This window comes from Diadema antillarum, unplaced genomic scaffold (assembly GCF_040938485.1).
Source record: "Diadema antillarum isolate AM-2024a unplaced genomic scaffold, OU_Dant_1.0 seq00001212_RagTag, whole genome shotgun sequence".
NCBI classification, from domain to species: domain Eukaryota; kingdom Metazoa; phylum Echinodermata; class Echinoidea; order Diadematoida; family Diadematidae; genus Diadema; species Diadema antillarum.
Genome location: NW_027272004.1, coordinates 121592 through 148342, shown reverse-complemented (window position 1 = coordinate 148342; position 26751 = coordinate 121592). Strand labels below are relative to the sequence as shown.

At 38.4% G+C, this 26751-nt stretch overlaps 1 protein-coding gene across 1 annotated transcript; it reads right to left on the bottom strand.

The window, feature by feature from the left end:
- Window positions 1–744: 744 nt before the first annotated feature.
- On the bottom strand, window positions 745–22034 carry LOC139744798 (UV excision repair protein RAD23 homolog A-like). Its single transcript, XM_071655213.1, has 9 exons — window positions 21848–22034; window positions 11183–11261; window positions 9537–9616; window positions 8710–8906; window positions 7069–7228; window positions 6234–6342; window positions 4801–4931; window positions 3377–3592; window positions 745–1636 (listed from the first exon to the last, which is right to left on the bottom strand). Exons 1-9 carry the CDS (start codon window positions 21911–21913, stop codon window positions 1526–1528), a joined length of 1149 nt encoding a protein of 382 aa, XP_071511314.1. The 5' UTR covers window positions 21914–22034; the 3' UTR covers window positions 745–1525.
- Window positions 22035–26751: the final 4717 nt, after the last annotated feature.

The window sequence follows — 26751 nt, the reverse complement described above, 5'->3', positions numbered from 1 at the left end:
CATGAAATGTTAACCAAAGTAAGATGTTCATTCTAATTGTCCATGACTCAAATAAAATTCCCATTAGAGAAATTATATCCCTCACACATTATTTCTCAAGCACTCAATTTCTCATCTCTCTTCGAAGGAATACAGATTTATGGATACAATAAGCAATATCTGGAATAAAGCAAAAAAAAAAAATGATTTTGAGCTTTCGTTCCCTTTTAATCAAATGTTTCTAGAGCTGCATTTAGCAACACATTTTACTCATACACGTGACAAGAAAGACTACTGAATAACTGATACAAAAGCCGGTAGTTAACATTACACCTTTCCATTATGGTTATACTTTCAATGTCTTACGGCAATTTGAACGACACAAGGGCATTGCTAAATAATTGACATGAAAGTTAACCACTATAACTTTCCATAGTTGATCAATAAAGGAGCCTCGACCACTTGACATTCCACGAGGGCGCTGTTCCTGGGACAAAGTATTTTATCTGTGAGAAGAGAATCATACTCTGCTCACATTTGAGATGAGCCAGTGGTGAAATAACCAGGACAATATTTCGGGTGGGTGCAAAACTGGATGCAGCAAAAGGCAGCCACAGTTGACAAGAAATTCATTTGGTGGCAAGCTGTAGTACAGTCACATAATGAACATGCCTTCACAACAGATGAAGGAATATGTATGTTTTCAGCGTTCTCTTTTTTTCTTTGCTTTTTTTTTATGGACTGACCACACAAATGCCACAAAAAAAAAAAGTCCTAACAGCAAGAATAGCATTGTATAGATCACATCATGTATACCTATAATACTTTGTGGCTGTTTCTTGGTATCCTTTTGAATGAAATCATTTCGGACTCAAATCAATATTTTTACGACCATCAAAAGTGGAATCCAGTCTCGTTCTAAGTAAGACACAGAGTGGCTAAGCTTCTGTCCGTTAGATTGCTTCCTGACATATATTCCTATGATTTTGAGTCAAAATCTATTTGAACAAATTGCCACTGCTCATGCCTCTGGCAGCAGAATACACTGCACTACATCATTAATCAGGGTTCATATATCCATAGTAACATTACTCTGCTACACATATTACTCATTATCATTAAATAACTGAATTCTAGTCCATTTTAGGCTATAGATGATACGATTCACAAAAGTAGTAAGGAAAACAAACAATGCATGAGTGCTCCTATTGGATTAAAAGCAACACTCCATTTTTTCTTTTTGAAAACGATAATTACAGTATGTGTGAGATGACTCTCGGTGAAAGTCCAATGCAGTTACACGTCCATCAATCGAGTCTGCACCATGCAATGCTAAGATGTTTGAAGATGAAGGTGTACGTCCCTCAACATCGCTCACCAAGCTCTCATCAGCAATGCGTAAAGTCACTAACGATCCACTGCTTTTGTCCTCATTCTCTGCTGATTTTTCTTTTTTTTCTCGTTTTCGTTCTCCGACCCTCTCGTCCTTCCATTTCTCACTGACACAAATATGCTTGGTGACAAACAGCAGTTCTGAGCATGGGACCTAGTCGTCGAGATCATTCTGGAACAGAAAGTTGGCTGCTAAGTTCTCATTCTTCTCACATGCAAAGTAGGCCTGTATCACCATCCTTTCCGGGAACCCAAGGACCTTGAGCTGTGCAGGAAAGATGCACAAGGGAGATGCAATAATGTGAGGTTGAGATCACAGGCACTGAACTGAACTGGGCCCTGTTTCATAAAGCTATTTGTAAAGTTAGGCATGGCTTCACGAACAACTGGTGAATATGAAGTGCCAATATGTGTGCCCATTTTTTTTCCCCCTTACGTTTTAACAAAGTATGACCATATGTCAACATTTCAATTACATTGGGGCAAAAATACCTTTCAACTAAAAACGTGTATTAAAAATGTAAGAATAATTATTATCATTTGCAAATTTCAACTTTAGCTATTGAAATTAACAATGACTAGGAAACCCACTTGGCTTGCCACATCTATGTCGTTTGTAAAGTTGTGCATAACTTTACAAACAGCTTTGTGAAACAGGGCCCTGGGCTATTTGTTGGCCAGTTATATCAAAAATAAATTAAGATAGCATCAAAACAAGATAAATTTGTTGAGGAAGAAATATTCAAGATTTCAATAGCTTTCCTCACTCTTTGCTATTGTTCTAATGTGTCAGGCATAGAAGCACTACACACAATTAATCCAATGAATAGTACAGTGGACTCCCATTATAACGAAGTCCTCGGGACCAGCAGTTTAAGTTTTCTTTCGTCATATCGAAATATGGTTATAAGCGAACAAATTAACAATAAAAAAACATAGAGCCAATAATGCAGCAGCCTGAATTTTCATTTCGTTGTAACCGTTGGATAATATTGTTATGAGTGATGTTGTATGAGTTTTGTTTTGAGTGCACTGTAACAATGCGAAAACACAGGGAACCATCACTTATCGGGACATTTGAACAACATGTATCATGAACAGCAGATCCCAAAATATACATTTCCCTGAACATGAATAATGATAAAAACTAGCTCTAGAGTGGGGTCAGAGAAAAAACAAATCATTTAATCACTCAGATAACCTAACAGATGTTCACTTATACTTTATAAAGGATACACATCCTGACATTTCACAAGCGTTATAGCATTATCTGGAACAACTTATTGGCCTACATTTATGAGTCTGAACTTTCTTGACATCTAGCATATCATATCTTTCAATCATCATTTCTCACAGCTTCCATCAAGCGTAGCTATCCTCATACACAATCATATATGTAAAGCTCCTAAAATTGATTTAAATCTGAAATGGCTGTATGACTACTGGACAATGCTTGAATATATAATGCTCTTGAAGTCTTTAAGGAAACAAGAGTACTTTAATAGTACAGTTGAACCTCTCGTATCCGGACAAGTCGGGACCGGGGCTCATCCGGATAAGGGATTTGGCCGGATACAGGAGACTCAATGCTTTATACATGTACATATATATACATACACATGTACTGATGTAGCCCATTGTAGTACCACATGTAGTAATGTGTATACTGCAACCTTTTCATTGTTACACTCAGTAACAGACCCCAAAATAGAGGTTCGTGTTTGCAAGAATGAAATCATTTTCTTTTATAAATTCTTGGGATGATTTACCTAAATAATTATTAAGAAATGTATCAAGTATATGTAATTCATGTGTGTTTGTGTAGGAGTTCTCAAGGAGTTGGGAATCCCCCTTTCCTACCGTAATTATTTTTAAAAAAAATCACGGCGAGATTGCGTCCGTATAATAGAGAGATCCGGATAAAGGGAGGCCGGATAAGGGAAGTTCAACTGTACATACATTTCAGAGAGAAAAGGCCACAAATGCACAAACACACTGTTCTCACCCTCTCTATTGCATCCCTCTCTTCCGGTGTAAGCTCAATGTATGTGACCCCCGGTTGATCTGCAGACACTCCGATGGCTGGTCCCCCGCCCTGCCCACCAGCCGGCTGAGCTGGGGGCTGGCTTCCTGCGGGCTGCGAGGGAGCCTGCTGGCCAGACTGGGGCTGGTTTGGCTGGTTGATCAGAGCGATGAATTCTTCCTGATGCTGGTTGATTACCTGAAAGGGAGGGGAGGGGGCAGATGAGGAGACAATTCATACTAAATGAGCATCTCAGATCCCCCTGACACACAACACACATGACAGGCTCACTGTCAAGAGAGCAGCTCCTTGCCATTCCCAGTATACTGTAAAACGAGGAATATTCGCATGCATTTTGATTTCGCAAATTTCACGAGAGCCAAGATTTTTACACTATATGCATTGCATGTTGGAAGGCAACTCGCGAAAATTTCATGCAGCAAAAAAAGGCCGTTGGCTCCAATTCGCGAAAATTTCATGCCGCGAAAATATCGAGTTTTACATTATAGTCGGGCACCCCTCAGAAATGGAGACATCAATACAAAGACAACTGGATGCATCCCTTATACAGACATTACACAGTCACCCACACACCAAGGAAAGAAAAAAAGAAACGTGGAATAGTTTTTGGATACAATCAGCGACTATGACTGAAACAGCCATACCGAGTGCCAGGAGCACTTATCAACGTATCTACTTAAATTCAAATTGTCTTCATTTTATCAGCATGAATTTGGCTTTACTATGAACTGAATATCAAAGTGACACTTTTACAACACTACTTTGATAATATGGAAGCACTTCATATCTGTAACTTCTTCAGCGTGATCCATGATGATACCTACGGCTATGGCAATGAGACAAAGGTAGTCAGAACTTTGGAAACAAAAATACAGACATAACGTAACAGCAATATTTCATCAAGTGAATACACCATTTTCATAATGTATTCATACAAATGAATGTTTCATTCCCTGGAACATACAGCAAGCTATTCAACTAGCCTGCTCTTCTTAACTGAAATTCAATTTCTGGAATCCAGTTTGCCTAAATGATATTACTTGTTTCTATGTCAGACAAGCCTCGGACAAGCTTTCAGATTGTCAAGAATAACCTTTGCTTTACAAGATATGCATAAAATTTGAATCTGTTACAAAAACTGCCTATTGCATTACTACATAAAAAGGCAATGTAACTACACCATCCTCAATGTACAAACACAAAACAAACAAAAGAAATTGGAAAATAGAAACATAAGTAATAGAGTTGACATGATTAGGAAAAACAAACAAAGTATTTACTGACATAGATGATTTTCATTAAACTTCTTCATCCCAGAGACAACCTCCTTCCTCTAATTTTAAAGATAATGAATTCCTAGGAAGCATAATAGGGGAAATATTTACCTGCAGAAGTTCTGGATTTTGTTCACCTAGTGTTTGGAGGAAAGGGTTCAGCATATCTGGGTTCCGAGTAACGACGTTCCTCAACTGCTGGAACTGTGGAAGGTTAGCCAGAAACTCCAAAGAAGCGCCCTCTGTTGGTGGATGATTTGTGAGTGAAAGTTTGAAAATATTTTGAATTTTATGCTCTCATGTTTCAGAATGGCATCATAAAAACAAATGACTAAACACAGAATACACAAGACATGCACTGTCTTCCTCTCTTTATAGGAAAAGCCATACAAAATTGTGTTCTGGTAGATGTGCAGATTACTTAACTGTACTTAGGTCAAAGGTTAGTTTACAGCTCACCTAACAAACTGCTTTCACAAACCACATACCACACAAAATTTCACAGTGAAACACTCCCATCTGATTTCTGCCTTAAGAAAGAAAAATCAGCAAGGATATAACACTGATAACCACCGGGGCACTTATCCCCTTTGAAGCAAGTACAAAACCTCTTCAGGTAAATGCTGAAATCCATTTCCTTGAAATAGTACAAAACCTCTTCAGGTAAATGCTGAAATCCATTTCCTTGAAATAGTACAAAACCTCTTCAGGTAAATGCTGAAATCCATTTCCTTGAAATAGTACAAAACCTCTTCAGGTAAATGCTGAAATCCATTTCCTTGAAATAGTACAAAACCTCTTCAGGTAAATGCTGAAATCCATTTCCTTGAAATAGTACAAAACCTCTTCAGGTAAATGCTTAAATCCATTTCCTTGAAATAGTACAAAACCTCTTCAGGTAAATGCTGAAATCCATTTCCTTGAAATAGTACAAAACCTCTTCAGGTAAATGCTGAAATCCATTTCCTTGAAATAGTACAAAACCTCTTCAGGTAAATGCTTAAATCCATTTCCTTGAAATAGTACAAAACCTCTTCAGGTAAATGCTGAAATCCATTTCCTTGAAATAGTACAAAACCTCTTCAGGTAAATGCTGAAATCCATTTCCTTGAAATAGTACAAAACCTCTTCAGGTAAATGCTGAAATCCATTTCCTTGAAATAGTACAAAACCTCTTCAGGTAAATGCTTAAATCCATTTCCTTGAAATAGTACAAAACCTCTTCAGGTAAATGCTGAAATCCATTTCCTTGAAATAGTACAAAACCTCTTCAAGTAAATGCTGAAATCCATTACCTTGAGATGTATAGGTTACTAGCAATGGTTGTGTAAGTGTCATTGAACGACTAAGCACTAGTACATTCAGCAGGTTTCTAACAATTACTGTATGTCAACTTCTGAGCGCAGCTAAAACGCATACTAAGCAGTCAAACAGGAGTTTCTGAAAGTTGTTTTCCAGCAGTAGATTCCCAAAGTGGTCATACTGATACTTGGGAAAGCGGTCAAGCGGTGGTTTTGGGGAGTGGTCAGAGAGTTCTTTCTGACCTTGTCTCTGAGGCTGACTTGGCTGTGAGGACTGCTGGGTTGGCTGTGATTGCTGGGCACCCCCTCCCTGCGTCTCGGGTGCAGACTCCGCTGGCATCTCTGGGATACCCTGCAGAAGAGACAGATGCAAAGGGGCAGCAAAAAGAAACACGCACATTGAGTATAATGCGATGAATAGTGAGATCTTCATCGAGCGTGGGTCCCCATTTACGGCAATGTTTGGCAAAACCATGATCTTGCACATTCTTGCTATCAAGGCAAATCCAGATCCCTACTTTTTCCTTTGGTTGAATGTCTCATCCCAGGCACGATGATTCATTACTGTTCAAAGATTCTGACTCTAGAATATTTTTTGAAGTAATTCCATCTCTCCTTCCTCCACCCCTGCCCCCCCCCCCCCCCAAAAAAAAAGAGAATGATAAGCGGAAAGGTGTTAATTCCGCAAACAAAACAGGAGAACAAACACACAACCAAACAAATGACAAAAACATACAATATCAATACAATATCAATAAACAAAAAAAGAAATGATGATTGAAATTTTTTTAAAAAAAGAAGAAAGACCGTCAAAAAACAACCCTTGATTAACTCAGACTGATTAGGCAACACATCAATGGATTATAGCTCCACGCAGGATAATGTTTTGGAAGCAGCAGTCGATTTGTTCACAATCAAAATAAAATTAAAGAAAAATAAAAGGATTACACCACCAAAAAAAAGAACAACTCGCTCAATCCCTGACTGATGGGGCAGTAGCAGTCAACTTGTTCAGAGTCCCTGCCACTTGCAGGGTGACGCTGTGACGCCATGAGCTGGAGTGACAAACTGGACTTACCGTCATGAGGTACTCCACAGCCCTGTCGGGATTGTTGAAACTAGCCCTCAGAGCCCTCACCACCTTTTCCCTTTCGAAGCCCATCGCCATCATTTCCGTCACAATCGACTCGTACTCCTGCCCGGTGACCAACGTTGATTCCGCATGGAGGAATGCCTCACTGAGAGCAACACAACAGTGAAGACCAAAAATAGCATCAGTCATACAACTTGACATTACCTCTCTAATATGATATGAAGACTTTTTATTGCAAAATGAGCTGAGCACCATTTTAAACATTTTAAAAAAAAGGTCCATAATCAGATAGACCAAAATTCAACCTTTCCAATAATACCTCACTTGTGACAAAACAAGGAATATCTTAGAAGCTATGATTAAAAATATCCTGTTTTTCTTATTTTCTTTGTTTTTAGCAGCTTTAATCACAAATATCTCAACTTCACAAGAAAGGAATTAGCTCGTTTTGCAATAAAAATCTTCATATATAATACTAATTTGTAAAAAGAATTAACATCCTACTAATATTTCATACAGCAATATACAAATGAGCAATATATAAATTCACTAAAATACTACTTTATTACTGTACTGATACATTATAATTTTACCAAATACATTCTAATAGTGCTTTTCACAGGTAAACTGAGAATTCTCCCTATTGCTAATAAATGTAAACACGCGGAGGGCAAGCAGGGTTCCACTTTTGGTGTTCACTTCTGCACTTTCGGTAACAAGGAGTTACTGTGCAGCAGGCACAGGCAGAGTATATGTAATATGCGGAAATTGCATCCAAGTTTTCCCTATCTATCATGACTAAAACATTGTCTCTTCACAAAAGAAGTGCATTTTCAGAGCTTATAACTTGATATTTCTTTTCCCAGCACATAACAATTACTGGGAAAATCTACATAACTATGGTAGTTTGGAGATAGTACAGTGCTCCATGTTTTTGTGTACAATCAAACAAAGCTCACACTGTGCACTGGTATGGTGTTGTCAACATATTGTTGCAGAAATTGAATAGCACCATCGCCGTTTGAGATTTTACAGTTATATGTGACAGGGCGATTTTGAGCCAGGCCACTACTTTGAAGTGGATAGCATCACTTGCCTAAATTAGAGAGAGAAGGTGCGTTTACACCAAATCCGGCACAGGTCATGGAATGGAGTTTTTGCTATGGTGCGCCAAAGGGAACCATGTCTGGGTCTGTTACAATATCACTTCCCCGCTAATAATTTTGTCACAAAATTAATCTTCTAATGTTGATTTTGTTGCTCTTGATTTTGACATAAAAATACTGTAAAATTGGTTTCTTTCGCGTACAGAAACTTTCGCGGTTTCCATCGGTGCCGACTTTTTCGCGTGTGTTTAAATTCGCGGTCGGTAATGATAGCATTGTAACAAGCGACGAGTTCAAAACATTTTCGCGTGATGTTAAATTCGCGGTTCAACCTCAAAGCGCGAAAATAAAACCACCGCGAAAGAAACCACTTTTACAGTAACATTTTGGGTGATCTTGTACCGAATTACTGATTCTTTTTAACACAACCAGACATGGTTCCTTTTGGCGTACCATAGCAAAAACCCAGCCCGTTGCCCTTACCGTGCTTGGTGTAAACGGGCCAAGAGACAGTACTCACTTTGAGCTAGCACCTTTCTCCTCCGCCTTACTCTCCGCAGGTGGTTGTGACGCCTTCTCTTCCGCCTTCTTCTCCTCGGCAGGTTTGGCAGCGCTCTCTGCCCCCGCTGCTGGGGCACTGCTGGCAGCGGTGCTGGCTGATTCCTGCTGCTTGGGCTCCTCCTTCTTCTCCTCTTTCTTTTCTTCTGTCTGCAGCCTCTGTGTTGATTAAAAAAATAAGAGATAGAACACCGATTGCATGTGACTAACTGATCATACCATGAAAGTGCATACCAAGATTTTAAAACAAAGATCTGAGTCAAAATGTCTTTTTAAAGATCTGACTACACAGTAAATCATCTCACTCCAAATCAAGTAAAAAAAAAAAAAAAAAATGCGGTGACTATACTTTTCGTCACACATCAAGATGAGATGAGGCTTGAGTTAAACATGGCTACCTATATAGTAGAATTATGCAAACCGCATATGAAATGGCTCTTGTAATGAAGATGAGACCCCCTGACTCAGTTCAGGGTACTATCATATAGCCAGGTGGTAATCTTGACATCTTTGGACATCATTTTTTTTTAATATATATAATGTTGGGGGAGGGGGGAGAATACATATCTTGATCCTGGTTAAAGCTGGATAAATATCTGAATCAGAACAATCCCCAAAATCCAGGCAATGCCTTTTTTCTCCTTTTGCTTGAATCCCTCCCCTCCTCCCATTGGTTGCTGAGGGAACACTTGCTCTGTCATTGGATCGAACTTGAGCTCTTGCCTAATAGGACAAGTAGGAATCGCATTTATAGCATAGCACAACAGTTTGTCATGATGCACTACTCACCTTCGTAACCATCACCACAACAAAGCTTTTCTCATCAATGTTGTAGGTTGACAACGGAGAGTCATCACTCAGTATTTTTCCTGCAAGAGAATTGATCATAAGATAAACATTAGTTAGTGTATTACATCGTGCTTGTAGCAAAGACATGTTGAAATGTTTCCTAACGTGATGAGGCTGAACAAAGGAAAAAAAAATCCCTCAAAAGATTTAGATTTTGATGATACATATTGTATTGATATTCAGTCAGGCTTAATACTATGCCATACTCTACACTGAAGGAGCTGATGAGAGCACAGTTGATCCACACATAAGTTATACTGTATTGACACAATGTTTGTAAACTAAAATTCAAGCTCAAAGTTTTAAACTCTACGATTAGGCTACTGTATACGCTATAATTTTCGCGTACATAAATTTTCGCGAATTGCCGCTGTCACACATTTTCGCGAGTGGTTAAATTCGCGATTGGGGGACCAGAGAAAATATGAAGTGGCAAAGAAAGTGTGAATTTTCAACTTACTAGCAAATAAGAATGATACTAGTTATATACTGCATGAAAAAAACTTACCAAACTCTGCAAACTAGTAAGTTAGAATTCAACATTTTTGAAGTGGTTAAGTCCATCGCGCTAGATTTCTGACGAGTGGTCCCCTTGCGATAATGGATTGGCTCTCTACAGTATTCGTAAGTAGACGTGGACGAGCGTAAACAAGCTTAGCCAGTATGGTCTGTTCGGTAAGCCGTGACATGGTATACTAGTACTGAAATGTTCGTATCATCAAAGCAAGGGATTCATTTTGGAAGGTAATATTTTCGCGTGTTGTTAATTTCGCGAATAGCTCCCGACTCGCGAAATTCGCGAAAATAAAACCCCCACGAAATATATAGCGTATACAGTAATCACAGACGAGTATCATGTAGATGCTCTCAAAAGTTAGTTATCTTAAAAATTACTTGATGATTAGAACCACAAGATTTCTCAGGGGTTATGCTCTATAGATCCACAAGGTGATCGGGGGTTCCCACTCATATCTTAACATCCTGTGGACACGATAATTAACTACATACAGTTCTTGAAAATTAGTGTGACCTTTCTGCGAACCCCTCTCTCCCTCGGCTGCCAGGTCAACTTTCAGAGCATGTTGTACACTACTCTATCATCACACCGTGATCGGGTTTATCGCTAGCGCTGCATGTATACCATATTTCTTCCGGTTCTGTAGTTTCATCATCAAGTGGGATGCTCGGCTCAAAAGTTCAATCTTTATGATTAGGTGTCGTGTGGATGTGCATCGCAGTTTATGGGGCAAGACCTTATTATCAATGATTAGCTACCATGGATGATTAGTTTCAGTGTGAACATAACTACAGACAACTTCAAAGGAAATTAACACGATACATCTCATTCAGACAGACAGAGATAGGAAGATGTGGCTAGCCTCGAAGGCTGGATATCAAAGCTGCATCCAGATTGCAAATGGAACAAGAGGTGACATTTCATTCGCATCCTATCAAATGTCACTGACATCATTTCAAATGTCATTGACATGAATTCTGTATTGATTGCAACATGTGCGGCTTCAGGTTGCAGGAAAGGTATACCCCCTCTGAACACACATTCATGTGCCCTGAAATGCTGTACATACCTGCATAAATTAACTTCTGCCCAGATGCTGGGAAGTCTTTCCCTTGTGTCTTTTCAATTTCATCTTTGAGATTCCTTACCTGGATAATGGAAGGACAAAAAATAAGAAAAGGAAAGATATATTAGAAATAGAATGGAGAACATACGACTTTTGCTGTAGTCTACGTTTGAAAATATTTAACCACAACCAGAATGTTGCATAAGAATGTTGAACAATGGCTAAAACAAAATAGAAGTACAACTGTATTGGCATGAAAGGAATGGAACAAAATATACCATGTGTGAAATCACTATATCAACTGACATACTATTATGGGTGTAGAACTCCCTCTCTAAGAAGCTCATCTTGAAGTGACTCAGTCCAACATTTATGAACTTTGTATATGATGATATTCAAGCATTTAGATACTGTACCTCACACATAATTATATTCCACTTCTAAAAATAACCAGAATTCATGTTAAAAGGACCTCTCACATACAGCTGTACAATTGTACCTCACCTTGCCTCATTTGTGGGACAACTATTCCAAAATATGATCAGTGGAAAAAATTCTAATCACCACTGTGGTTATTCTCAGACATGAATTGACTGAAATTCATCCATCACATACTTCTAGCATTCCTAAAGAAAAGCCTCATACTAGAGCCCCACATGTCTCTCCACGAAACATCCCAATATACAGTTTTTGTGTACACTTTAATGTGAGTGAACTGAGTCCAAAGCTCAGTTACTGTTAATATTTTGAAATTTAATCATCTGACCTTGCCCTTTGACCTTTTCCTTTTTCACATGATCAACATATCTATCCTAAAGAGAGCTTGTAGCTGTACCTAAATATTGCCATAACATGGCAGAGCCATGCAAACAGATAAATCAGGCACAATTCAATTGTCCTGGTATGTTTGGGTAGACAAAATAAAAGTAGAGCTGTACAAACCGTTGTAACAGTCATCACTTTTATTAAAAATGGGACATTGCAAGGTGAATGATCTTTCTATAATCAAAGTTGAATGGCGACTCAATCATCAGCTACCCCTGAGCACCATAGTAAATCATAGTGCCTTTGTTTCGAGCCGTAATAACTGATCCTTAAACATACTGCATTTTTAACAGATTTATGTTCTTAATTTCTCAAACTATTCTGAGTACATGTACTCTTCTGCTTCACTGAACCTACATTTAGAACATTTGGCAGAAATCTAAGAATAAAATACTTTAAACAACATCTACAAGACGAGACAATTCATTACAATTCTCTTTCTGTGCTGATCTATTACTACCAGATATTTCCAATAGACAGATGTGTTATGCTAACACGGAAACACCAGCAATAAAGTCAAACCACACTGGTATTATAAGCCTAGTAATGGTCTGCTGCCCTCTATGGACTTTGGTCATACAGGTGTTGGCACAGCTCACAAAGCCAGCAGCAATCCACTTGAAGGAACCTTCATTACTGAGCAGTTTTGCTTTGGTTTTGGATTTAATCTGTAAACAACAAGCACTCCCAATATGATCTACAACAATTTCTTCTGACTACCTGCATTTTGTTCTTAAACTCCACACTGATTCTAAAATAAAAAACAGGCCTTAGTGCTGTAAAACCAGAAATTTTCGCCTGCAAGAAACTTTCACAAATTTCGCAGGGCAAGATTCACAAAAGTAAAATGTACACAAAAGATCTTATCTACAAAATGCATTGACTGCAAGTGGCAATTTGCAAAAGTTTCGTGCCATGAAAAAGGCTGTCAGTGTCAGCTCCAATTCGCAGAAGTTTTATGCCATAAACGTTTCTGGTTTTACAGTGTGTAATTGTAGATGTTTGGTAAACAATACAGTTTTTATTCATTCTTTAAAGCTGGCTAGAAATTGGGATACAAGTTGGCACATGGATGCAGTTCAAATGCAGGTACAACTTCAAGCAACTACAAAGTTTTACTGGGCAGCTTCAAGTTATTTTCATTCAAAGTTGTTCTCAAACCATGGTAACAAACCATAACTGTTCATGGGTGGTCAGATGAAAATTTCTAGGCGGGCAAACCACAAACCACAATACATCTAACACTACACTGTACATAATGAGCTATGAACTGGGTGTAACAAACATTTTCCTGAGTTTAGTGAGATACTGTACAAAGACAAATACATGCACCATACAAATTTTCAGTCCATTCCAATCTATCCTTGTGCTTCCTTTTTGGAAATGTAAAATCTAATGTTCAGCAGTCTCCTTTTTGCATTCTAAGAGACCCACTTTAGCATTTCACTGCAGAGTATCAAACACTGAAATGAACCACAGGCAACAAGGCAGATTTCCCCTTCTCTCATTATGTCCTAATCGGCAAGTTCCTTCATCAGTAAAATGTGTGTGTATGTCTGTGTGCATGTGTGAGTGATATTCATAATACATATTCCGGGCTTTACACCAAGCAAACTACACAAAGTGTGACTCGCAGGCAATCTACTGTGCAACTACTATTTCTAGGAGCTTTTGAGACAGCACCCTTCATTTCGACCTTCTGTCTTCTGACTCGTCAGATAGCGGGGATACAGTGGTAATCCCTCAAGGCTCAATTTGGAAATGAAATAAAAGTGGGCGGGGTCAATGTCACTGAAATCACAAAATTGACACTCCTATACATCAACAAGCACATGCCACATGTGCAGTATCAATGCAAGTGTGATATACTTCACTGGCTACAGTGTACTTCTCACATGAGTGCAAGAATAGTTTACCGTGTACACAGTTGGGTTGCAGTTTCAGGTTTGGTTGCGTGATTTTATTATCAAGTCTGATTCTACACAGGTTTTGAAATTGGAATGATGACAAAGTACAGAGCAAAGTCACTATAAATCTTACTGTAAGTACAGTACATCTGAACCACACATACTCACACCCACACATCCACACCCACAAACACACACAAACTATTTCAATTAAAGGGGATATTGAAACATACGAAATTCTCTTGAATGCTATCAAATGAGAGCAGAAAATATAACAAATGAAACTAGATAAAACTTAAAAAATGAAAAATGGAATTTATCAATTTACCTTGTGGGAAGCTTCATCAAACTGTACCATTTTCACCATTGTTTAACTTCACTACTGGCTACTGGAAGTAACTGTTGTTCCATTACTAAACCGGGGCTGCACATAAACCTATTTTTTTTCTACTGGTCCAACATGTCCTTGCCTGATCAGTAGGTACCCAGTTTTTCATTTTTTCTACCGGACCATTCCTTAAAAGTATCAACTGGTCCACCAGTGATTTTTACTGGACCATCGGGCCAGTGCCAGTGTGCAGCATAGCTTTCCTACAGTACTGTACTCTACAAAGAATATGACTTGATTCTATATGATTACGACACAGTACTTTTTATTACGCCAATTGAATGGAATGACCAATACCTTCCTGACAATATAAAAGTCTAGATGCTTTCCAAAAATTTAATCATTTCCAGTCAGCTACCCTTTAAAGGTACAATCTATTCATGGCTCTGCTGCCTTGTTTGAATGCTTACAATGGAGAATACCTCCATGGGTATATTATCTCAGAAATTAACAGACTAAGTATGAAAAAAATCACCTTTAACCCATTCAGGACGAACTGATTTTGCTATAACAGGCATTTCCCATAGACACCTGCCCGAGCATACTCAGGACGAGTTTTCGATGGGTTAACATGGTTGGACAAATTAATGTGTGTGCCATACACACTCTATTCCCCCCCCCCCTTCCCCCACATCCATGTTTTTCCAACCTATTACTCAAATCTGGAAGGGAGGAATCATCCTCCCTAATCCACTAAATGGTTATCGTGAGCAACCAAGTCATAAATCAAACTGCCTCTAAAATAATATCTGTCTGTACTTTGAAAGGCGTGCATGAATCAATTAAATGTTTGTCGTAACCGATGTTGTACACTGTACAGTGCATGTGTTTGCGTGTTTTTGGTTTTTTTTTTTTTTGTTAATCATTGCAACTGCATTCTCCAGCAGAAAGTTATTAACTCCTAATATCACGATGCTCACCTCACTTGCTTAGATAGATATGAAATGACAGTGGAAAAAGAAAATGTCAGCATGTTCACAAAAAAGTCAATCATGTCCTTTTGCAAGGCATCCACGGTAGAGTCAATACCAATATCCAAGTATGTTATTGAGTATGACAGTATTGGCAGGCTTGGTAACATGAATTTATTATCTTCAAATTTATGTACACTAGACTCTAACCAAACATGATACATGTTTGGCTATTAAAGCATTGCCCTGTGCAAGACTTACAGGTACTCATGATCAAACATTTTAAAATACTGGTCAGTGTTCATGGATGTTACAATTTTTGAATGTACTCAAAACCAACAAGTAGAAGTGTGCAGCCTGTGAAGCAGAGTACTACGTAGGTCCAAAAATATATAAAGAAAAAAGAATGATCAAATCTGCCTACAGCTGTTACATGTATAATGTATGTCCACCATCAAGAAATTTCCACTATCATGCAGGAATCACAGCCATCAAAAAAAAAAAATCAAAGCCATTGTAACTTTGTTGATCACGTAAACTTTAGTGGGAAGTCCAAATATAAAGATAAAGCAAGATATTAAAAGAACTTAGGATAAGTACTGTATGGTATACGCAGAATGCGTCACGAGGTTTTTATTTTCGTTAATTTCGCGAGTCAGGTGCTATTCGCGCAATTAAAGACACACAAATATAATGACTCTGATCCCTATATGAAAGTGACGCACACATATACATTTCTCTGTTCAGTACAGTACTCCATGGTCGCGAATTTAACCACTCAAGAAATCATTGGAAAGTCCCGACTTGCGAAAATTTAGACTCACTAAATATATGGCGTATACAGTATACACTGTGCAAAGTTCACCTGCCATTTAGTCTGTCATTTTTTCCAATAGGCTGTGAGCTTATAGTGCCTTGTGTCCCATGTGAGAGTTGCAATACAGCTTAGTACACTGTACCTTGAAGCATATTTAAACAGAACTCAGAAACAAGCCATAATGCTTATCAAGTGGCAGTTTCAGTAGTGTCCACAGTAGTGAAATACCACTGTCTCAAGCAATTCAGATACACCTGATACACGGGGAAACAAAAAAATCTCCTGTTCTTCATACGTGATGGACGTAGATGGGATGCTTCACAATGTGATAGAAACACAATGTACATTATTAAAGGACAAGTTTACCTTCATAGACAAGTGGATTGAGTGAATGCAGCATTAGTAATAAAACATATCAGTGAGAGTTTGAGGAAAATCGGACAGTCTGTTCAAAAGTTATAAATTTTTGACATTTCTACTGTCACTGCTGGATGAAAGGACTACCAGAGCTTTTGCTGTCACATGCGTAGAACGATATAAAGAAAATATAAAGGAAATACGGCATATTTTCACTTTTCTTGCATAATAAAGAACACTTGACTTGCCTCTTTCAGAAGGGAAGGGGAATAATATTACCCTTAACATACGTCAGTGACAAGTCAGGGAAACATGTACTTTTTTCAACAAAAAAAAATTGTGAAATTCTCTTTACATGTGTATATTCTCCTTTTATCGTTCTACAAAATATGCATGTGACCTCATACACTGTAGCAGTCTTCTTGTTCAGCAGTGACTGCGCAGAAACTTCAAAAATTCATAACTTTTGAACGGACTATCCAATTTTCCCCAAACTCTCACTGATGTGTTCTACTAATATTGCTGCATTCACTCAATCCACATGTACGTGTATATAAATGAAGATGGACTTGTCCTTTAATGAGCTTACACTGTTGTACACTACATTGGCAATTGGTCTTCACTTATTTATGAACAGGATCAGCCTGTAGACTAGTGATAGCACTCTCTAATTTGCCATTTAGTCTCATACATGTGTATTTGAGATGCAATGAGAACAACCTTAAAGAAGGATTAACCTTCACAAATTGTTGTTGTTGCTTTTTCACGGTGCCTGGTGCATGTGTGTAGAAACTGTAGCTCCATACATTTATCAAAATGTGACTAGCAGTCTACACAGCACAGCTTGCCATCAGCTTAAAGGAAACAAAAACCCAACAAGAAATGTGGATTGAGTGAAAGCAGCAACATTAGTAGAACACATCAGTGAAAGTTTGAGGAAAATTGGACAATCAATGCAAAGGTCATGAATTAAGATTTTGTGTTGGAACCGCTGGATGAGGAGACTACTTGAGTTTATGACATCATGTGTGGACAACAATTATAAAGAAAATATAAAGAAAATTCAGCACGCTCTCACTTTTCTAGCATAATGAAAGAGCACTTGACTAACCGCTTCCAGAAAGCAGGAGGAATAATTACTACCCTAACATATGTCAGTATCAAGTTGATGAAAATTGGTAGGTGTAATTTTCAAGAAAAATGAATTTTTGTGGAATTCCCTTATATCTTCTTTATATTAATGTCCACACAATGACATGACGTCATGAACTCTATTAGTCTCCTAATCCAGCCGTTCCAACACCAAAACTTTAAAAATTCATAACTTTTAAATTGATTGTCCGATTTTCCTCAAACTTTCACTAATGTGTTCTACTAATGTTGCTCTGTCATGTTTGCTAATGTCACTCAATCCACATTTTTCTTTGGGTTTTGGTTTCCTTTAAGCCGGAAGGCTTCCACTGATGGGGCTGATATGATGTCAGGAGGCAGTGAGTTCCAAGTCCGCACAGTGCCTGGGAAGAAGGACTGCTTATGATGTTCATTTCTTGAGATTGGCAGATGGTAGCCTTGACCATGAACATGTTAACAGCTAACGTTAGTCTCGTTTATTCTACTGCCGTCACGCATGCTGCGGACCGTGGTTGTAAGGGTGCTACATAAGCACTTGCCCAATTGCCCGAGGCAAGTGAAAAATCAAATTTGGGCAAGTGTTTTTGAACAATGAGAACAAATGCTTGCCCAAATTGGGCAAGCAAAAAGTTTAGTTTAGAAGCCACCCTTTTTTAACTTATTTCCCCCAACAAACTCACAAAGTCAACCATACAGAAGCCCAAAGATAATGACTGTTTAGTGATGCAACACACTCTATATTTCATTTCAGCAACTTTCCAAACACTTATGTGAAGAAGCCCAAATGCAATGGCAAGACTTGATCTGACCAAGTTTGTAACTCCATTGTGTTTAAGCATGCAAATCAATGTGTGTTGTTTATTCAAATGATTGTGTTTTATTAAGCCCTTGACTAACAAATGATTTACTATATCATTTCCATATATTTTTGGACTTTCTTTTCGGGCAAGTAAAATTAGTGTTCAGGCAAGTGTTTTGCAGCAAATTTGAAAATCTGCTTGCCCGACCGGGCAAGTGGTAAAATAAGGTTATGCAGCACCCTTGTTGTACTGTTCTGTACAACCACCTGCATGTGTTGTAACATTTAGCAGGATTACAAAATAAAAATCTGCGTGGTGGATGGAATGCATGTTTATCAAATCTCAAGTTTGTCAATCGATGTGGGATATTATACAAATAGCCTTGAATGGTCATGAGTGCAATGGTGCAAGATTTTGTACGATGTGAAATATAGAGGCACTCTATTCAACAAGGCGAAGCAGAGTTGAATAGTGCGCCTCATCTTTCACCGAAAGCGAAATCTTGCTCCATTGCACAAGTAAAGACCATACACTATTTGTTTTATAAAACACCTCGAACGTCAACAGATGTGGTCCACACAGATTCTTGAATTTAGCACAGAAATGGCAACCATTTTCCGTGAGAGATGAATGAGTAGCGGCACAGTCACAGTCATCGTGTACGTACATACGCAAAGCTGATTGGTTGAAGTGTTTATAGATATGAGTGACAAAAGTATGCGCTTGTACGTAAGTGCACTTGTAATTGTTGAGTGTTTGTTTATTGTGACATCAGAGCCCTGCGATGGAACAAAAACTTAGAGTCAATCATGAGTTTAACACAGGAGTCAATGGAAATGGGTGACGTCAGCCATGCGCTACCCATTTTTGCTCAAACAAAACAACAGCCACAGCGTGCGATGGAACTTTTCACTAAATGTCATGTGATGGGCAATTGACCGATCGGATGGCTACATTCTTTTTAGGCGTTGTGTAAAAAGCAAATAATCATCTCCTATTTCTCGGGCAATAGATACAATCTAACATTACCTCGCGACTCGGACGGTGATGTGCATATTGTTAGATTGCACCATTGCCCTCGCAGTTGATAATTTACTTAGGAGTTCTATAATGTGAAGAAGATCTAGATTCTGTACTTTAGGCTTTTCTAAATATAGAGTCTACCAGAGCAGTCAGTGGGTTTTGTTACTTTCTTGGGTGGTGCAATGTTTTAACAGTTTAAAACTGACAGGCATGGCAGGATCTTGACCAAAAGTCGAAAGATCGGTCTGTATCTGGTCGTCGGGGATAGGCCTATGTTTCATGGAGACTGCGTCTGGCTTTGTGGATCCCCTCCTACAGATTGTAGGAGGAGAGTGATAAGGTCAAAAAAATAAAAGACTCCTCTGGACAGACAGATCTTTTTGTCTAGGCAGGATCAAGGATTTGGTACCAGGTACGATATAGAACTCTATGTATGGTGGGGCTTTATTGCCTTTATAGATCTAAATTTATTAACATTAGTAACTCGTTTCTACTAACTAACCGTTAATTAGGTATCTACATCATGATGTAACTGTTAACATGTTAGGGTGTCTACTACTAACGTTAGATTTCTACTAAATTTACCCTACTCTGACTTCTTGAGCTTTTGTAGATGTGTATCTACTGTCTACTGATTGTGATTTAGTGACTGTTCTCTAACACTTAACAGTTAGTTAGATTAGGCCTGATGACATGTTAGTATTCAACTGCCAGTCTGTAGTGCCAGTGGCAGTGCCACATTTGTTTCTGACATTTGCTTCAGCATGCAGCAGCGCATGTTCATCACTCAGTCTCAGTTTGTGGTGCTAGTGTACTTTCCACCTCAGTCCGGGAAACCCGCTCATGAGGACCGCCCCCGCGTACGAGGATGGTCCCTCCTCATGAGGACCTCCCCCCTCCTCATGAGGCCCCCCGGGGAACGCCTCATGAGGCCCCCCCTTCACTTCTTATTCATCTCACATCTGACGTATAAATTGTCGCAACTTTGCACGGTGATTTTTTGTTACACACACATGTCCACTATCCATGATGAAAAGAAGAAAAAATCCTGTCTGTTTTTTTTTTTTTAAATCGAGTTTTAATCACCCGATGCAGAGCGCCCATCAAAACACGGGCGCCAACGCGTTCGCACAATGCAAGACTGCCGCACCTAGCGGCCTGATCCGACTAAATATTTTCGATGCTTTTTTCTGCGGCTCTCACCTCTCCGCGCACGAATCAGCCTCGTGAAGCTGAAGTCTGACATCTTTTTACACAAATTCGTAACGAGAAAAATTAAATCAGTACTAACCTGATCTTGTCCATATATTCCAAATTACTATTCCACACTGATAGAGTAGGTGGGTAGATGACATACTCCAGTTTGTTAGCAAAATAATCACTTTGTAGGTATGACGAGTTCACTTTCTTCGTCAATTCCGCCCACGATTCCGCCGTTTGGGCGCTTTTTCTGGAATCATCCCGCGACGCGACGTACGTCGCATACATCACGCATCCAGCACATACTAAGTACCAGACTGGTATGTGCTGGATGCGTGATGTGATGCGACGTACGTCGCGTCGCGGGATGATTCCAGAGGGCGAAAGCGCCCAAACGGTAAGCGGGCGGCGGAATCGTGGGCGGAATTGACGAAGAAAGTGAACTCGTCATACCTACAAAGTGATTATTTTGCTAACAAACTGGAGTATGTCATCTACCCACCTACTCTATCAGTGTGGAATAGTAATTTGGAATATATGGACAAGATCAGGTTAGTACTGATTTAATTTTTCTCGTTACGAATTTGTGTAAAAAGATGTCAGACTTCAGCTTCACGAGGCTGATTCGTGCGCGGAGAGGTGAGAGCCGCAGAAAAAAGCATCGAAAATATTTAGTCGGATCAGGCCGCTAGGTGCGGCAGTCTTGCATTGTGCGAACGCGTTGGCGCCCGTGTTTTGATGGGCGCTCTGCATCGGGTGATTAAAACTCGATTTAAAAAAAAAAAAACAGACAGGATTTTTTCTTCTTTTCATCATGGATAGTGGACATGTGTGTGTAACAAAAAATCACCGTGCAAAGTTGCGACAATTTATACGTCAGATGTGAGATGAATAAGAAGTGAAGGGGGGGCCTCATGAGGCGTTCCCCGGGGGGCCTCATGAGGAGGGGGGAGGTCCTCATGAGGAGGGACCATCCTCGTACGCGGGGGCGGTCCTCATGAGCGGGTTTCCCGGACTGACCTAGTGTTAGCCCGCGCCCAGTTTGTTGCTGTCTTATTACGCCCGCACAAAAAAACTAAGAGAGTAGAATACGTTGTAATTTGTAGTTCTGTAGCCAGGAGTGGAATATACTGGGGACACATAATAACTGCACAATCATGTCCTCACAATGAACCCACACAGCACAGCTACAGCACAGACCACTAACGTTACACATGACACTGCACTATTATCATCATCACCGCACACACGGGCATGACGAGTACGTTATCACTACCAGATCTACATGACGTAAGTTAGCAGGACCTACCGTGGCTGATTCGTCAATTTCGACGCGGAATGTCTTCTGTTGAAGAGTTTTCAGTACTATTAACATGGCGTTTATCACCTATGTCGGATTCTTCAGAAGAACGATGTAAAAAGCGACCTAACAGGAGGCGAAATCACCCGAGAAGCAACGAAGTTCAGAACACGCAATCCGCCATTACAGTGACGTCACAAATTGTTTGCTGCCATCTCTGTCCGTTTGTGTTTACGTCTACGCATGTGTTACCTTTCCTTTGTTTTTGTTGATTCCGTATTTCAGCGCTGTCGCCGCTGAATGCAGTATACTCGAGTAATACTCAGACGAGCACAGTAATGCAAGTACAGCGAGCAAAGAAACTTGGTTGTGAACGTGTCCTTTCTAACACTCCTCTTGAGCGTAGCATTCTATTGTTCGCGTGATTAAGTGGAGTCTACACTGTGCAATATCTCCATATTAACAGATTAAGAAGATAATTGAAACCCGATAGGCCTATTCAAATGATTATGAGATGAATAAATGAAACCAAAACAGTCGGTCTCTGTAGTAGGCCTAAAACCTGTTGATGTGTACTGTACTGATCCGGCCTCAGTGGCATACCGGAAATACAATGCATTTTCACATCAGGTGCACATACTGCAGTTTACCCATCTATTTCACTTTTGGTCCATGTCTAATTGTAGAGAAAATTGTTTTCATCAAACTTACTGTTCACACATGTCGTTTTCATGTTAAAAACCATCATAAATGTGATTTTACTTTCGACCCATTCAACATGGCATGTCTATGAAATTTTACTTTGTACAGACAGGGAAAAATAGTAATTTTCCTTTTTATTTCAGTGAAATGAAAGTATTCAAAATTTGATCTCAGGTAGTTGAATTGATGAGCAATTCCTAAGTTGCAATATGAAAATGATTAATTTGGATCTTATTGATAGGAAGATTAAACCCAAATGCATTGTACAGTACTGTAGGTCCTATATGCAGATTGAGTGAATGTGCAGCAATATAATTATAGTAGAACACATCAGTGAAGTTTGAAGAAGATTGGACAATCCATTAAGAGTTTTCGAAGTGAAGTTTTGGTGCAGCCAGTGCTGGATGAGAGAATAAGGTTATTTTGTGATATCATACATTGACAATGATATAAAGAAAATATAACAAGAATTCAACACTACAATTCATTTTTTAGGATATATGAAAAAGCATCGGACTTATGTCTTTCAGAAAATGGGGAATTATATTCTGTGTCATTATCAAGAGGAGGGAACAAGTACTTGACTCATTAAAAACAGATTGTGGAATTTGATTTATATTTTCTTTATCTTGTTGTTCATGTGTGATGTCACAAACCGTTGTAGGTCTTCTCATCTAGTGATGGAAGCATCAAAACTGTAAAGATTCATACCTTTTTTACAACAGATTGTCAAATTTTCTTCAAACTCCATGCATATGTGTTCTACTAATATTGCCACATTTACTCAATCCATATATACATACACACACATATATAAATATATATATATATGAAGAGTTTGTTCGCAAAAGCCGATAAGCCTAAATATATATATATATATATATATATATATATATATATATATATATATATCATATATTATATATACATTGTCATATATGTACACTTGTATATACATTGTATATATATACAGTCAAACCTGTCTATACCGGCCACCCAAGGGAAACGAAAAAAGTGGCCGTTATAGACAGGTGGCCGCTATAGACAGGTAATCCAACGTAATGTGCATTGCCTATACATGTACATATATCATCGTTGGATACTTCGATAAGTATTTAATGTACATAATGTACTATGCGTAAGTACACACACGTGTATTTCATGCATTGAACAATGCCGGTGTGTATGAAATTGTTACACAGTAGCATGTGTACAGTCGTGAAGAAAGCTTTACGCTAGTGCATTATTATGACTGAATAAGTGATGAATGCAGCGGTGGCGATCACTGAACGTTGCCCATGAATGTCTGGCACGGCCACAAATCAGAAAAACATGCTGAATTACCGGCTCTGTGGCCGCTATAGACAGGTTAAAATCTACCGCGGGAAACAAAATTTGTGGCCGCTGGCCGCGTTAGACAGGTGGCCGCTATACACAGGGTCTTTAACAGGGCTTTTCTCTCGGGGGGACTTTTCAGTGGCCGCTGTAGACAGGTGGCCGCTATAGACAGGTGGCCGCTAAGGCAGGTTTGACTGTATATATATATATATATCATATATTATATATACATTGTTTATATATATATATATATATATACATTGTATATATATATATATATATATATATATATATATATATATATATATATATATGTCTGTTTCATTCCCCTTTAAGTAACAGCTAGTGAAATATACTGATAGGGGCAGAAGGAAGGAATGAGATGGGACTTTGATTCCTACACCACATATTTGAAATTCTGAAATTATCTCTTGGCAGTGTTATATGTACAATTCCACATGTTTAAAGGACAAGTCCACCTTCATATACATGTGGATTGAGAGACTGCAGCAATAGAACACATTCGTGAAAGTTTGAGGAAAATCGGACAAACCGTTCAAAAGTTATACATTTTTAAAGTTTCTGCAGTCACTGCTGGACGAGAAGACTACTACAGTGTATGATGTCACATGCATAGAACGATATACACGTGTAAAGAAAGCATTTATAAAGAGAAATCCACAAAATTCCATATTTAGAAAAAATACATATTGCCTCAACTCGCTGCTTTCATATGTTAAGGGTAATGTTATTCCCCCTGCCTTCTGAAAGGGACAAGTTAAGTGCTATTTTATTACGCGAGATTTCTGAAAATATGTTGAATTATCTTTGCATTTTCTTTATACTGTTCTACGCATGTGACATCACAAGCTGTAGTAGTCTTCTAATACAGCAATGGCGGCGCTAAAAGTTTAACAATTTACAACTTTTGAATGGATTTTCCTCAAACTTTCACTGATGTGTTCTACTAATGTTGCTGCATTCTCTTAGTCCTTATGTATATGAAGGTGAACTTATCTTTTAAAGGACAAGTCCACCTTCATATACATGAAGATTGAGTGAATGCAACAATATTAGTAGAACACATCAGCGAAAGTTTGGGGAAAATCCGACAATCCGTTCCAAAGTTATGAATTTTAAAAGTGTCTGCAAAGTCACTGCTGGATGAGAAGACTACTACAGTGTATGATGTCACATGCGTACAACTATATAAGGAAAATAAAAAGAGAATTTCACAAAACTTTACTTTTTGAATAATGTGCACATTTCTTCTACTTGTTACTGATATATATTAAGGGTAATATCATTCCCCCTGCCTTCTGAAAGATAGAAGTCGAGTGTTCATTTGTTATGCGAGAAAAGTGAAAATATGTTGAATTTTCTTTATTCTTTCTTTATATTGTTGTACACATGTGACATCACAAGCTATAGTAGTCTTTTCATCCAGCCATGACTGAACACAAACTTAAAAACTTCATAACTTTTGAATGGATTGTCTGATTTTACTCAAGCTCTCACTGATGTGTTCTATTAATATTGCTGCATTCACTCAACCCACATGTCTGTGAAGGTGAACTTGTCCTTTAAAGTTGGTTTTGAAAGGAGTCAAACCAGACAACAAAATGGTGGAGGTTTCATCTAAACTGGACCTGAACATAATACTCTAAAAAATGTACATTTTGAAAATCAGTACCATTTGCATCAACCATGTACACAAACTTACGAGTCTTCACAATGTTTGGGAAATTTTTGCACAAATGAGATGGGTGTGTCGTGAAATGATGACATCCCTTCTTCATCGAGTTTCTGCCATCCACATCCCTTTTTTATGAAGGCACATGAAAATTCAATATTCCATGTCAATGTCCAATCTTAATCTGTTTGATTTCACCCAATTCATTAAATTAATGCAGAAAAGAGTAATATACAGTGAATTCCACAAGTTTGGTGGGTTTGTTTGTTGTTGTTTTATAATTGGTTTCACAGAAAAAAACCCACCAACTATTCCTTAACTTTAATTACATTCATATTACTCTCGTTCAAATGCCAATGTACACTGTAGTTTTACAGCTTGCATTTGATATGTGGAAGGATAAATGGTGTATAGCCACACTAATGACAAGCACAGGAAAGATAAGGATCACATTTATTTGACTTTGTATTTATTTTTCTCTATAAATGAAAATCTGTATCATAATCAGCTCTTTGGAGCATATACACATACACGTAAGATGACAAGTTACCACAGCATGCTCGCCCTTAAAAAAAGATCTCATGCAGAAGCATGCAAGTGGCTCAATTTCCAGGAAATCAGCTAATATCGACATAACACAAATAAATCTATGGGATCTCTGAAACAACAGTGTTGGTATTTCTCTTCGGAGGAAAAAAAGGAAACCAAGAAGGCACACACACAGTACCAAATATTGCCCAACATTCTTCCAGTCTTACTCAATACAAATCAAAATCGATTAAACCGCACTTCCAACTCTCGAGACATTGAAAGGGATTCGCGCAAATCATCAGCAACAGATAAACAACAAAAGATATAATACAAATGTGTACGGTAAGTCATGAACGCAACACATACTCTCCCACGCTTAAGTTGGCATGTAAGAGTAGAAATACAAAAGTTCAACATTATCAAAGTATGAATAAAGGTAAGAATTCATAGGAAATACACAGACAGCACCCTGGTCTTTTGTCTAAAGCATCAATACAAAAAAACATTGAAAATGAAGGAAATATCAATTTCATTTAAACACATCACAATTAACATTTTGTTGTTCTCTTTTCTAGTTTCTTCATCTTTATTTACTTATTTATTTTTTGCTCTTGGTATGTGCTATACCAAAATTCATAACAGAACAACA

Excerpts from the sequence above, each read along its gene's own strand:
- LOC139744798 (XM_071655213.1), bottom strand. The coding sequence starts at position 21,913 with ATGTTAATAGTACTGAAAACTCTTCAACAGAAGACATTCCGCGTCGAA. Across the intron at positions 9,617-11,182 it reads GCAGAAGTTAATTTATGCAG|GAAAAATACTGAGTGATGAC; the intron begins GTATGTACAGCA and ends ATTCTCTTGCAG. Across the intron at positions 3,593-4,800 it reads AAAATCCAGAACTTCTGCAG|GTAATCAACCAGCATCAGGA; the intron begins GTAAATATTTCC and ends CCTCCCTTTCAG.